This window comes from Heliconius melpomene, chromosome 2 (assembly GCF_056956725.1).
Source record: "Heliconius melpomene rosina isolate 202511_hmr_F chromosome 2, ASM5695672v1, whole genome shotgun sequence".
NCBI lineage: Eukaryota > Metazoa > Arthropoda > Insecta > Lepidoptera > Nymphalidae > Heliconius > Heliconius melpomene.
The window spans coordinates 5,203,957-5,218,455 of NC_140390.1; the positions used below are offsets into that span (position 1 = coordinate 5,203,957).

Consider the following 14,499-nt stretch of genomic DNA (forward strand, 5'->3'; position numbering starts at 1 on the left):
TATATTGAGAGCGCGAGTCCGTCCGTAGTTCAGTGGCCCACGCGTGTTACTGTAGATAACGATAAAATAAACTTATTAATATACCAAATTTTTACTCAAATTATATACGATCGTTCTTACAAGTGTATTTTGTTTTCTCTTATCTGTAAGTTAATAATTTGGTATTCATCAGAATATTGGTATCAACCAAGTGATTATTATTTATTTGTTTGGTTTTCTTTTGATTCTCCATACATTTTAAGTTTCTGTCCGTTGACGACTTCAGAATTACAAAAATAAAACAAGAATTAATATTCAGAATATAATATATTAAGTGCTTTACATTTGTATGTATGCCATTATTAAAAAAATAACTTTACACACTATTTCTTGTAATATTATGCGTAAGTATATATATCGTTAATATGATTATTAAATTCGTGCCAATAATGCCAATAGTGTATTTGAACTTCTTTAGAAGGATGCTTTCTTATTTCGTTTAAAACTTCTGTTTTAAGTTTATCGTCATCACCATAATAATTTCCTTGTATTCTTAATAATTGAATTACTAACAAATGCCCCTCCATAAAATCTTTATCTTCAAGAACAGCCTTTTCAATTGCTAGGATAGCAGGCCTATCAAAGCGAAAGTCTCGGCACACGTCTAACAAAACATTTGCAAAAATATTATATGTTGAAGGAAAGATATTCGCAACGTCATCTTTCAAATACTTTATACATTCTTTACCGACCTCTGGAGCAGCTCTTTCGTACAAAGGCTGCCACTTACCATGGGTTTCTATTGTAGATTGCGTTATTTCCTTAAAAAATTCTTTTTGCGTGCATACAATGTTACCCAAAATTTTATTAAAACTAGTTACTAATTTAATTTTTAGTATCAATGAATAATTCTGCTGCAATTGTAAGTTGCTTTGTATTTTATCAGTAATATTTGTTAAAATTGTTAAAGGAAGATTAGTTGCTTTGTTTAAAAAAATATCTTCGAATAAAACACCGAACCATTGACACATTCGAAGTAAATTTGCTCTCACGTAATATTGGTCTTTATGTTTAATATCCCACAAAGCAAATGACCGTTCCAAAATAGGAACTATGACTTTATTGTAGCGTTGTGACTGTTCTTCATCAGATTTACTTAACCATATAAAACGTGGTGCTAGTTTTGAACCCAGATATCCTCCAGTGCTGAGTTTGCTATCTAAAGAATTCAAAAGCATTTGCACAATCAAGTCATCCTCAATAAATTCCATGATATCTGGCAACGCGTCTTGCAATTCTTGAATCAGATGACCACAATTTGCACTCGCCGGTAAAGTTTTTAAAAAAGAATTGCTCTTCATCCAAAACTCGCCTTTTATGCATTCAGGTACCTTTCGAACTTTACTTAGTTGATTATAAATATTTTGATTTTCTTCCAAGGTCAAATTGTCTATAAAATAGCTTAATAATTGCCATATCAGCTTTATAGTCACTGAGTCACGCTCTTTGCACAGAATATTGAAAGTTTCACAAAATAAAATACTACGTATACTACTATTTTTGTTTAATTTCCATATATCAGCAAACAATTCGGCCAAGTGTTTATTTTTGAACTTTTTTGTAGAGATGCGAATGCCATGTTTTTGAAGGGAGACAGGTGCGTCAAGTAGCTGCTTTAATTTATCGCTAGCGTAATTACAGCTCATATTATAGAGTATTGCATTCAACGAAGGTAATATATATTGGACATAATCACCTTTAGCATAGGACAAAGCAAGTGTAAGAGAGGGCTGAGGTCTCGCTACGTGCAGACTGGTCGCTATGTGTTTCCGTAAGCTTAAAGTTATTTCATCATGTTGACTCCAATCAATTTTCCCTTCTGTCGGGGTATATTTCGTAACTAAATCTGTAAGGTCACTCTGAGGTAACAAAGTGCAAAGACCTACAACTGACGCCTTGTGGTTAATTATTTGATCAAAATTGTTCATAAATACACCTTTGTAATACGTCGCCAGCGATGGCCAATAAATTCGAAGTTTCTTGAGAAACTGATCTACTTGTAGATTCTTACTAAGACATATTAGTTCGACTTCAGTTTTATAAATTTCTAATAATTCTGGACCATGTTTAAGTACATTGATACACGTTTCTTGACTAGGATTTAGCAAAACTGATTCTGTAAATAAAAGTTTCTTCCAAGATTTCTTGATATTGTAACATTTCGATATATCATAATCCCATGAATTATTTTTTTTTATGACAATCGTATCTTTCAGTTTTTGTAGTATTTGTGGAAAATCTTGAAGTTCTCGATTCCAATCTAACAAAAGACGTAAAATATTTTCTAATATATCAATGGTATTAGTGAACTGTTTATATTCTTTTATGTCATGTTCAATTTTGGAAGTCAAATATTTTAATAAATAAGAAAAAACTTTATCAGTATCTTCCTTTGAGATGAATTTCTGATATTTCTTACAAGTCTCGAATATAAACTTCTTTTGTATGATTTCAGGAATACTTTCATTTTCAATGACACTATGCAAAATTATAGACTTTACGCAGGATTGAATAACTTCGACATTCTCTGACTCCGTATACACATCCATACTCACGAACAGGTCATTCAGGTAGCCCCAAGTGACTTTGCCGAATTCGTGCGTCTTGGTCTTACTGATAACAAGATTTACAAATTGTATTTTGAATTTGAATGGTTCATTAATATGGTTCTCTCTATAAAATTTTAGTAGTGTTTGTATATCTTGCATATTATTTTTTGTGCATGAGAGCAGCACTTTAAGCATGCCTAATCTTTCGGATGAATTAGATTCTTTCTTAATCATTTTCTTCAGATATTCGAAAGCAACACTAAATTGAGCATACTTATACCAAGAATACACGGTTTCCTTTGGTTTTCTGATTGCTGAACTACAATATGCTACGACTTCGTCTTCGCATACGCTTTCGTCATCTCTGGCGTCGCTCTGAGAAGATTCTGAATATTTTTTATCTATAAATATGTCTTTAACCACTTCAAATCTTTTTTCGCAAGGCAATCGATTCAAAAATGGTTTTATTCTATCACACGTAAATAAATATTTCAGTTTCGCATTTTTCATGTGTTTTAAAATGAAATTTTTTACGTCTTCCTTTTTGATGAATTTGGCGAAAGTGGGTATGTGAAGAGATTTTGCATATAATTCAAAATTTTTAAATATTCTTTCACTACATTTTATCATAATTAGTTTAGTAAATTTAGGTCTAAACCAATGGTTATTTCTGCTAAGATTTGCTTCTACGATATTTAAATATTTTTCGGCATTGTTTCTTAACAGAAACATCGTGGACGACAAAACATCATCTTTGTAATAGCTTTTTGAATTTTGGAAATATACATCCAGGAATGTTATAGATTTTTCACACAAACGTACTAATAACCGTTTTGGTACATCATCAGCATGTTGTTTAATAACACTTTCAATAAATTCTGATGAACAAAAAGGTAGCCATTTGAAAGAAGACTGTAAATCTTCTTCTTTGTAGTAGTTAAAGAATTCTTCTACGCGTTTTTCATCTTTAAGATTCAATCTAATGTGCAATAAGAGTTTTTTTATGGCTTTTGAAGTCATTTCTGGGAAGAGTTCATTATGGAGATAATTGGGGTTGATGACGTGCGCGTACTGCGGATCGATTATTAGCCATGTAGATTGTTTAATTGCTCGAGATATATAAAGCATGTCTGTACTTTTCAATATGTTCAAAATGTACTCGACGTTTCTATTATTACTAGCTATATCTATTTTAAAAAGATTATCCAAATCAGATTCTTCATAGTCGACATCTGCAATTTCTTGATGACTATTGTCCTTTATAGCTTCATTGACAATTTTATTGAAGCTTCGATGTTTTTGTCCCAACGTAGTTCCTTCTATTACGAGCGGCGCCATGTTTGCAATCTGAAGAAATCAAAACAAAATTATTTTTAGAGAAACAATAAAGTAATATTAATTGAAAGTCCCAAAACCAGTCGCGTTTACTGTCATACACTTGTGTATTGTGGTTGTGGTTGTGGGTTCGTTCCCTACTCGAGGAAATAAAATATTTATTTTAGTTTGAAGTTTGTATGTTCATTTCTTCGCTCTGATGTTGAGGCGAAGCGTGGAGTTAAGTCCCGCCAGTAAACACGCAATGCCTCCAGAATTCGGCGGAAAACGGGGAACGCAGCGTCTTAACCTAGGTAGTTTTTTGTAGACATATAAAATATGAAAATGGGGAAGAAAGGTCCTCGGATGGCGACCACGTCTCGGCAAAAGGAGTACAGGCCGCCCTCCAACCAGGCGGACCGACGACCTGAAGAAGACAGCGGGAACCCGCTGGATTCAAAGGACCGGACGGAGTAGCGAGCATTGGGGCAGGCCTATGTCCAGCAGTGGACCTTAAAAGGCTGATGGATGGATGATATAAAATATTGCTTAGTCTATTTTATTTATTTATATAGGCCAGTCGTGGTGCATGAGCATAAGGGTGTGACTCTAAAAGCCACAAGTTGTGGGTTCGATTCCCAATGGAGGAAATGAAATATTTAATATTTTAATTTTTTCCCTGTGATCTCGAGAAAAAGGGCGGCGTTTAGTTCCGTTACTGAACAAGCAATGCCTTCAGAATTTGGCGAAAATGAAGAGCGGAGTGTCTTAACCCTATGCTTGTAGGCAAGAGCCTAAGGAGGTACGGCGTGTAGCTGAAGATAGTAATTAATTTTGAGCAAATATATAAAATTAAATCATACTTGCTCATATAGGTTTGCAATTTTAACATACTTAAGTACTTAATAAGTATAATTATAGTACTGGTTCTTGAGTACTGATAACTAATCTGTAATTAGGTACTTCTGAACTTAAAACTATTCTAGGAATATCATTTTATTTTGTTATATAACGCATTTTTAAAATCAAAATGCATATGGCACCTTGCCAATAAAAATAATGGAAATATATTTTAAAAGTGAACTATGTAATGAACTGTTAATTATTTTATCACATACCTTTGTAATGAAGTCCTATCTTACATGTTGCACCATATTAAACTTATTCTATAATAATAATATAGATATACAAATTTTATTAATTCTTAGAAACATCATATTAAAGATGATATCACCTCTCAAAGTTAGATATATTTAGCCATCCGCCCAATACAAAAGTACCTGCAGTTATTAAGATTATACGATTACACGTAAACTTAATCGAAACACTTACCGATTTCCTTTAAATATTTAAGAGAATTAAAGTTGAAAGTGTCTAGCACCACATTTGTTTTTATTTTCTTGATAAATTATTGTAATATCGCTTTTGATGAAATATAAACATACTTTTCGCCGGTTCGGGGAAACGCAAACGAATAGCGATGACTAATATAGCCTTGTATATCTATAGTAGTTGGTTATATATAGAATACGTTTGTTTCTTTATTTCATATGATGCTTTTTCACTATTTTTATATGTGTAAGAAGGAGATGGAAAACTTTATAAAAGGTTAAGGCATAGTACACCTTAAAACAAAGCAACATGGTGTATTTTGCTCCTTTGCCATGTATTGATCATTTCACACAGTCAAGCAATTCATTTAGAAAGGATACAAATTACAGATAAATGATTTATTTATATTATACATATTATACATTTAATCAAAATGTATGTGATTTATATTTATACAATAATATATCAGGGCACATTTTTTTCAAAGTTTTTTGATAAGAATAAGGCTTGTCAAGTAAATAAATATGTGTATGCCTTTAGTAATAATATTATAGAAAAAGACTAAATGGTTATAGCAAAAGTAATCTAAGGCATACCAGCTCTGTTTTTATAGCTTATTGAATTTTTTTTGCGCCAGGCGACACTGGTTGCCAAGTTTTCTCATCAAGGAACTTTATAAACATAGTTTTTCATAAACAATATAGATGTACTATAGATTTTCTCATCTTTGTCATGTCAGTTAAATGTCAAAGTCAAAAATCTAAAGTGATTTACTGTCAATGTTAGTTCGCTCTGGAATCTTATGATTTTTTAAATCATTTGTTAGAAATTGCAAATTATATAGTTAATTTTCTTAGTATACATTGATTCATATAATGGGCAAAAAAGGATTCACTGGATTCATTAAAGATTTTTATGACGATCCATTTAAATGGTAAGTGCGTAACCTAAAAATCATGCTGATGGCTGGCTGTTAGTCTTTTTATAAAGGAGAATATTATAATAGAGAACTGTTATCGTACTTACGTAACCTACCAATACGCCTTAATAAGCTAAACTTATTATTACTTTTGTATTGACTAATAATATGGCTCACTAATGAGAATAAAGACATTTTCTCCATGAAACTGCCAGTTTCGTGCACTACTGTTAGATGAAATTACCAATTAGTTGTGTGTCATAATTGTTTTTCTCTGTTGTATAATTATTAATTAAAAACACACTAGTTATATATTATAAATATCTATATATACATAAATTGGTGCATGTTTTACACCCCTGCAAGTGGCATACATATTAGTTGCTTAAGTTTTTTATGAATGTTGTATATGTTATTCTGTTGGTGTGAACAGTTCTGAATTGTGTGATTCTTATGAACTATCGAAAACAAATTTTCTTGTGCCCACGGAAGAGATGAGCTATTTTATGGGAATTATGTATGATGCATAGTTTTCATCATTGTGCTTTAAATGTGACATTATTATAATGGTACCATTATATAGTGATTTAAAAAGTTTATGTAAATGAAGTTATATTTGTTACCTGATGAAGATATAACCTGCAGCCTACTTTATTCTAAAGTGCCAATATAAAAACATTCTATTCTTACATTCTTCCAAACTGCATAAAAATAATATTAAAAAAAAATCAAAAAAATTTAAAAGTATTAAGTTTAATTTCTTTGAAATGTGCTCTAGAACATTTTCTTCATAATGCCTTTAAAGCGCAGGTAAACTATTTAGATTTTACAATTGATGTGTACAAAATTGATAAGAAAATTTGTTTAAATAACTTTAGAACACCTTTGCAATAACATTTTATAAGTATCATTAACCAAGCCAAAAAAAATAGATTTCCATTATTTGTGTTTTCTGATGTGATAACTTTGTTTTCTGTTATTTACTAAGTACACACAATATAATTTACTATTAGGAATATCAGTGTTTTTTTTTAAATGCTATAAGATCTTCTAATAAGATACTTGAAATATTTAGAAAAGAATCTAGTTCAGTTCTTTATTTATGGCACTTTGAGTGTGCCAGTTGAGCACTAATCTAAAAGTATCTAAGATTGTTTATTATAAAATCATAATTGACACTTCTAATTGTTTATGAACTTCTGTTTCCTATATAAATTAAAAGTGCATCAGCATTTTAAGCTAAATTAATAAAATAATATAAATACTATTGTATTGTATTATGTATTTTTTTTTACAACCAATTATTACTTTTTAGTTTTTCAATGATATACATTTTTAAAGCAATTGTTTATTTTATGAAAGCTAGTGACATTATTAATACTATGGCAACATTTTTCAAGGCTATGTCAGTTGGCCAATTTAATTAATTGATTCAATCTAATGATATATGCATTCTCTTATTGCATAACAAAATTTCTTTCTTACCATAAATATTTTATTTCCTCCACTGTAAATGGAAACCACAACTTGTCGCGATTACAGTACTTTCATGAATTAATAATTATAATAATTAACAAATATATCACTTGATATTTATTGTTTTTATTTATATACATTTCTATAACATTATTATATTATTAGCAGATATCTTTAAGTTTGTTTGTAGTAGGCTGCAAAATGTTTATTTTTTAAAGTTTATTGATCGAGCATTATCTTTCAGGTCAGTAGTAAAGAGCGTCGGATTTTTCGCAGTCGGTGTCGTTATCGCGAGCGAGTGCGCAGGTCTTGAAATTATGCCCGCAGTTCCTCAATAATATATATACCTATATAAATAATTAAATACAATATATAAGTAATAAATAGACAAAATGTTAAGTTATTTTATGGTTATGTTATACTTTATGCAAGCATCTCTATGTCAAGATACGAAGCCGAATTTCGTCGTGATTTTAACCGACGATCAAGATGTTGTTTTGGGTGGAATGGTTAGTGATACAGTGAAATAAATGTAGTGACACAAATAATAAATAGATTAGTGGAATGAAGTTGTTTTATTTAATTTTCAGAACCCTATGAAGAACGTACAACGCTTCATTGGCAATGAAGGGACAACTTTTAAGAATTCCGTAAGTCTTAACAAAAAAATTTTTCAGTACGAAATCTTATATTTGTTTTATAATTGAAAACAACTAAGTAATTGTTAATTTAATATGATAAGAAGATTAAGCAAATTGTTATAAAAGGTACTTACTGTAAAATGTCAAAAGTACGTATCGTACGCGATGTTTATGTATTAGATACCCGCTCTGGCAAATATTTTTTTTTATAATTTTTGGCAGTGGCTGGCTGTCTGGACTCTAAATTTCAACGAATATGTTCATCTAAACGTTGTTTTTTATTAATTTTTCGGGGTAAATCTTTTGTTAGTAAAATTTCTGGGGTGGGCACGGACCCCTCTACGATACTTATACTGATATTATATAAGATCTTGTTCATTGTAAAGTTCGTAACATCTCCCATATGCTGTCCGAGTCGCGCCAGCTTCCTGACTGGTCTTCATATACACAACCACATGACCTGGAATAACAGTTTGAATGGTGGTTGTTACGGTCGAGTCTGGAGGAAACTGGAATCGCGTACGTTTGCCTCCGCCTTGAAAGATTCCGGATATAATACTTTTTACGCTGGAAAGTATTTGAATCAGGTAATTTATTTGGTTTTAAATAAATATAAGGTAATACAGGATGGTCGATAAGTCGTTTCCGTTCTCAATTTAAAATGTTGTAAATTATTAAAGAATTATTTTAATCTGTAGTTTGGACAATTTAAATTGCTGAAATTATCAGCGAATCCTAATTACCACATAATCAAAATAAAAATATTTTTTATTACTCTTATTCTCATTATTCCAATATAAAATTAATTAATAATTTTATATTCAAATGGAATATTTTTTAGTACGGTGTTCACGCATCTGGTGGACCGGAACAAATACCAGAAGGATGGACCGAATGGCACGGATTGGTCGGAAATTCGGTATATTACAATTATACATTATCGAACAATGGCGTTCCTACACACTCCACAGATCTCTACCTAACTGATATCATAGTGAGTATAATACATTTATAAATTTTAAACGTTTTAGTTATAAATAAAGAATTTAATTTATATTTAAATATACCTATAAAAACTCAAACACAAACGTGTGACTAAACGTGGTAGGTTGTGGGTTTGATTCCGCTCGAAATGAAATATTTTCATTTTTTCGCTCTAGTTTCAAGGCAAAGTGCGGCGTTGACTCAACCAATGCCTCCATATTTCGGCGGAAAGTGGGGAGCGGAGTCTCTTAACGCCAGGCTCCCTCTGCCTACCCTACTACATGCGGGATACAGCGTGAAGCTGACAAATAAATAACTAAATGAAGAATATTATTATAAAACATACTAAAATTTTCAGCGTGATCTTAGCCTCAATTATATAGAAAATCAAACTGAATCGCAGCCATTTTTAATGGTGCTCGCCCCTCCCGCGCCACACCAGCCGTTCACCCCAGCCCCACGACATCAGGGCGCGTATAGCAATACAACTATTGAAAAACATCCTAATTTTAATATTGCTGTTACGGTGAGTATATTTATATCTTACTATAAGTATGTAACTACATACGCTCCATAGGCGTAGGAGGGCCGAGTAGGCCGTGCCTATCTCAGAATAATCTGGTGTCCATCCCAGAAATTTTACTTATAAAAACTTGCCCCGTAAAATTAAAAAATAACAACATTTATACAAACACATCTGTTCAAACCTAAAGTCCAGCCCCCCCCCAGAAAATATCTCTAGATACGTCAATAATCCGCTCGAGTCCCCACTCTGTCGGCGTACCCGTAAAAGGGTTTCCTTACGATAAAAAAAAATAATAGGTACATGTGGCGTCACTTTATATTATCTTATAAATATTCAACTAAGTACCAACTTATTATTTAAAACTAGTTGTCGCCTGCATTGTTTCTATTTATTACCCATTCTCGTGCGATAACGCCCATATTTTTATTTCAACCTGCATTTCTGATATTAATATTTTTTAGAGGACATGTTTGGCGTAAACGCGTCTTAACACTAGATTCCTCTGCCTACCTTCTATGTGCGGAATATAGCGTGAAGCTGACTAAAAAAACTTATTAAACAGTGGGAATCGAACGTACAACCGTTACATTCACAGTCCCAGCTACCTATGTTTCAGGATAAGCATTGGCTCATGACGATGCCACCAGCACCACTACCGGAAACCATGATACCGGAGTTGGACAGAGTGTATCGTTCTCGTTGGGAGAGTCTCCTGGCGGTGGATGAAATGGTCGCTGATGTTGTGGAGGCTCTGGACTCTAATTCTTTGTTAAAAAACACATATGTTATTTATACGTCGGATAATGGATATCATATTGGTAAGTGAAGGTGTGATTGGAGGAGAATTTGGGGGATAAAATTCTGGTATGGCCTATAGGAGTAATTTAGTAAGTTGATTGAGTTCAAATTTCATACTACAGAATCCGTCTTTGTTGGAAGAGGCAGCGCTTCTTTTATTGAAACTGCATATAAGATAATATATTTCAAACACACACCTAAGAAATTAATCAAGGTACCTCAACAGTTTGGACGTAGGATTTTTTTTTCATTTCACGATTTTTATCCATACCCATATTTCGTGTGACGCACACATACGTATGCGAGATTGCCGCTTTGACAGGTAAGTGTGTGCGTGTTTATGTTATACTTTACAAATGGAGTTTTATTTTAAAACGATAATTTTATTATTTATTTTGTTTGAAAAAATAACTTTTTTTATTTTTGGGAATTATTTTTTTTCCGAATTATATTAGGCTTTTATAGAGTAGTTAAAACTGTGGTTTCGTTTAAAGTGGTGCTGACAATTACACCTTGTATATTCACATATAGCAGAGTAGACAGAGAGAACTTGGGAACCTGAGAACCTAGTATTTAGACACGCCGCTTCAGTTAAGTTTCTAATGTCACCTCCTCCATTAGCCATATAACACTTATATACATACCTACACATATTTTCATTGATGTTAAAATCATTTATAAATGGTGATATAGAAATTTGAATATCTGAATTGGGTACATAACATGTTTTTCCCAGAGGGAACAGAATCCTAATGACGTCTCTTCATACCTCTTTCGTCTCGTCCACTGTCATCGACGTCTACTTGGCTTCCTTCCAGTATCATCGACACTGTTTCCGAAAGTTAACTCAATTCTCTTTACTCTTTCAAATTTTATATAAATGTGTAACATGTTTAATTTTCAGGACAATTCTCTCAAGTATACGACAAAAGGCAACCATACGAAAGCGACATTAAAGTACCACTTCTCATACGCGGTCCCAACGTACCAAAGAACGTAACAGACCAACAGCCAATACTCAACATAGATTTAGCTCCAACTATAATGTCGTTAGCTGGTTTAACGCCGCCATTGACTATGGACGGTCGTGCCATACAATTAAATGGGGAAAAAGAAATGGAAAGAAATATGCTTATTGAGTATTACGGAGAGGCGAGAGATGGGTCAGTGGATCTAAGGTGTCCTTGGAAGTATGATAGTGATAATTTGGCTGTAAGTAATGAAATATTCTTTCCCTGTAATATTTTTGTTATAAACATAGGCGCAGTGTTGATTGCCGCCACTCAACACGCAATGCTATCGGGGGGAACAGAGTGTCTTAACACTAGGTTCCCTCTGCTTCCCTCTGCCTTTCATATTTGACTTATGTGAAATGGTAATGGCTTGATTGGGATAAACGACATTAAATTCACAATAAAAATATTAATATAACTTACAGCAATGCTATCCACAATATGATTGCAAATGTCAAGACGCAAGGAACAACACTTACGCCTGCTTGAGGCATCTCTCCGAACGGATTAACATGAAATATTGTATTTTTGCAGATACAGAGGTGAAGTTCTATTTATATTTTATGTAAAAAAAATTTATGTAAAGATTTTTTATATGGATAATTGAAGTTAAATACGTGACTTTTTTTGTTTGGATGTATGTTTTAGTTGACTAAAAGCATTGTTAGACATTTTATAACAATTACAACTGCTTATTTTCTAAAATTAAAGAATAACTTATTTAATTTATATCTTAAAAAACGTGCAATTATTAAAGAATAGTCAGAATTCGGAAAGCGGAGAACAGAACTTGCCTTGTTGCAATACAGTGAAAATTGCTAATTGTTTTAAATTCAAAAATATTATCTTTTCAGGGTTTCGTAGAAATGTACGACATCAACGACGACGAATACGAACTAACAAATATTATAGACCAAGTGCTGCCCTCTATTAAACATTGGTACAAACTGACGTTAACGGAACTGCTTACATGCAAAGGATACAAGAATTGTGATAAACCTCTCGAACATCCCAAAGTTTACGGATAGTGGAGATATCCGAAGTAGATGATAATAGTTTAACTTAAATATAAATGTTATATTGTGAATTATAGTTAAAAACGAAGAGTATATTGTATAGCAATAAAATGCACACGGTCGCTGTTAAATGTAAAAATATCTTATTAATATTTTCGTCAAAAAACATAATGTATGCTTCTTCTGTACGAAAATTAAATTAAATTAATGTTATGATTAGACTTTTTATTTTTACTATTTATTCATATTCTTTAAACATCCTTGTAGCTGAAATTTGAGCATAAGATTAATCTAAAGAAAGAGAAGTATTAACGAAACAAAACAACTTTATGAATTATAAATCTATTCGTGTCCACTGCTGAACTTAGGCCTCTCCAAGCGTGTGCCGAAGCTCCCGATCCTCCGTCTTCAACATCCAGTCGAAGGCAGCAACCTTTAGGTCGTCGGTTCAACGAGCTGGAGGGCGCCCTACGCTACGCTTGCCGATCCGCGGTCTTCACTCAAGGACTCGTCTGCTTCAGCGGCCATCGGTCCTTCGACAGATGTGTCTAGCCTATAAACATATAAATCAAATTAATTAGAGGCAAATCTGGCACAGGGGCACAACCGTGTGGTCGTAAATATATTTAATATTTTATTGTTTTATTTGTAAAAATAAATACGAATATGTTCTTTTCTAAGTATTATTTAAAATAAACAGTAATTTTGCATTTTGAATTAAAATAAAAATCAAATAATAAACGATTATTTACACTGGCAACACTAACACGACGTAAGGTTAAATGTCATTTTCGATTTTACCATTGACAGCTGGTTAGCGAAAATCTGTTCGACTCGATAAATACGAAAATTCTAAAAATGTCGCTGTGGTCAACGCTGAATCGCAACGTCTTCAAAAGAACCTCCACATTTGCCATTGCGGTAGCAGGAGGAACATTCTTCTTCGAGAGATCTTTCGAGCTAATTTCAGTTTCCATTTTTGAGAATATAAATAAGGGTGTAAGTATTTGTTATGTAATTTTTATTTTGTATATTTTAATAGTTGATCAATGGATAAATTCACTTTTCATTCCTCCCATATAAAAGCTCTCGTAATTTCAATGTTATTATTTTCCAAGAATTACCATTTTGCACTAGTTCATAACCTCTTTTTTAATATAAACCTTGATGTTAAATAGAATTTAGTGAAGAAAGAATTACTATATTTTTAATTTTCCCGTTAAATAAGTAATATACATCATCACTTCCTTTATAAATATATACTGAAATATAATTTTGTAATATTTCAGAAACTATGGAAGGACATCAAGCACAAGTATGAGTAGGAAGGGAACAAGTAATATCGTTATAAAATAATTTATTAGTTCAATATTGTTAATATGATTAAAAAAGCTTAATTTTAACATGATGTTTCATTTATAACCACCATATTATTATATAGACATCACCGCTAATAAATAAAGTATATACTAAATGTTTGTGAAAGAGTAGTGGAATCAAATTGTAAAGAAATTTATACCTAAACAATTAATATAATATATTCAAGAAGTTAAAAATGTATACTCATATGGTGTTAGATGTAACAATGAGGTAATTGCACTTTTTAAAAAAAAATATTATTTTAAAGCTTCGACTGCATCTGCTGCAATATTCTAAGATACTTATTGGTGCACCTAATTCAAAAGTCAACATATTCTGAATGACTTTTATGGAATTGCATGAAATGGCACTATTTCTATTTTATTTAGTTGTTAATGTGTAGGTGTGTTGGGGGGGCAAGTTGGGTCATCATGCCCCGGACACCGCACACAGAGGGCCGCCAAATAGTCCGCAAAACTATTTAAGCAAACATGAAATTATATTGTTTCCGCCTGGGGGGCTGTAAAAGTATT

General features: G+C 32.2%; 3 protein-coding genes across 4 annotated transcripts; 2 read left to right on the forward strand and 1 right to left on the reverse strand.

Annotated features, from left to right (window-relative positions):
- Positions 1 to 287: 287 nt before the first annotated feature.
- LOC146540529 (uncharacterized) lies at positions 288 to 5,415 on the reverse strand. 2 transcript variants are annotated; one of them, XM_085198819.1, is made up of 2 exons: positions 5,235 to 5,415; positions 288 to 3,935 (listed from the first exon to the last, which is right to left on the reverse strand). In XM_085198819.1, the coding sequence occupies exon 2, from the start codon at positions 3,924 to 3,926 to the stop codon at positions 378 to 380; it is 3,549 nt and encodes a 1,182-aa protein (XP_085054945.1). In that variant the 5' UTR covers positions 3,927 to 3,935; positions 5,235 to 5,415; the 3' UTR covers positions 288 to 377. The 2 variants fall into 2 exon arrangements, with proteins under 2 accessions (XP_085054945.1, XP_085054954.1); XM_085198828.1 differs by lacking the exon at positions 5,235 to 5,415 and adding an exon at positions 5,021 to 5,177.
- A 551-nt stretch (positions 5,416 to 5,966) lies between these two features.
- Positions 5,967 to 12,820, forward strand: LOC146540530 (N-acetylglucosamine-6-sulfatase-like). Its single transcript, XM_085198917.1, has 10 exons — positions 5,967 to 6,168; positions 7,874 to 8,138; positions 8,220 to 8,279; positions 8,657 to 8,857; positions 9,112 to 9,264; positions 9,613 to 9,780; positions 10,397 to 10,598; positions 11,483 to 11,790; positions 12,017 to 12,133; positions 12,446 to 12,820. The coding sequence occupies exons 2-10, from the start codon at positions 8,022 to 8,024 to the stop codon at positions 12,617 to 12,619; spliced, it is 1,500 nt and encodes a 499-aa protein (XP_085055043.1). The 5' UTR covers positions 5,967 to 6,168; positions 7,874 to 8,021; the 3' UTR covers positions 12,620 to 12,820.
- A 569-nt stretch (positions 12,821 to 13,389) lies between these two features.
- Positions 13,390 to 14,010, forward strand: ox (ubiquinol-cytochrome C reductase complex subunit oxen). The gene is made up of 2 exons (XM_085198928.1): positions 13,390 to 13,606; positions 13,897 to 14,010. Exons 1-2 carry the CDS (start codon positions 13,466 to 13,468, stop codon positions 13,930 to 13,932), a joined length of 177 nt encoding a protein of 58 aa, XP_085055054.1. The 5' UTR covers positions 13,390 to 13,465; the 3' UTR covers positions 13,933 to 14,010.
- The last annotated feature ends 489 nt before the right edge of the window (positions 14,011 to 14,499 follow it).

What these genes read in the sequence shown, in the direction of transcription:
- LOC146540529 (XM_085198819.1), bottom strand. Translation starts at nt 3,926, where the DNA reads ATGGCGCCGCTCGTAATAGAAGGAACTACGTTGGGACAAAAACATCGA.
- LOC146540530 (XM_085198917.1), top strand. Translation starts at nt 8,022, where the DNA reads ATGTTAAGTTATTTTATGGTTATGTTATACTTTATGCAAGCATCTCTA. An exon ending in CTGGAAAGTATTTGAATCAG is followed by an intron (nt 8,858 to 9,111) that starts GTAATTTATTTG and finishes AATATTTTTTAG; the next exon opens with TACGGTGTTCACGCATCTGG. An exon ending in ATTTTAATATTGCTGTTACG is followed by an intron (nt 9,781 to 10,396) that starts GTGAGTATATTT and finishes CCTATGTTTCAG; the next exon opens with GATAAGCATTGGCTCATGAC.
- ox (XM_085198928.1), top strand. Translation starts at nt 13,466, where the DNA reads ATGTCGCTGTGGTCAACGCTGAATCGCAACGTCTTCAAAAGAACCTCC. An exon ending in TTGAGAATATAAATAAGGGT is followed by an intron (nt 13,607 to 13,896) that starts GTAAGTATTTGT and finishes GTAATATTTCAG; the next exon opens with AAACTATGGAAGGACATCAA.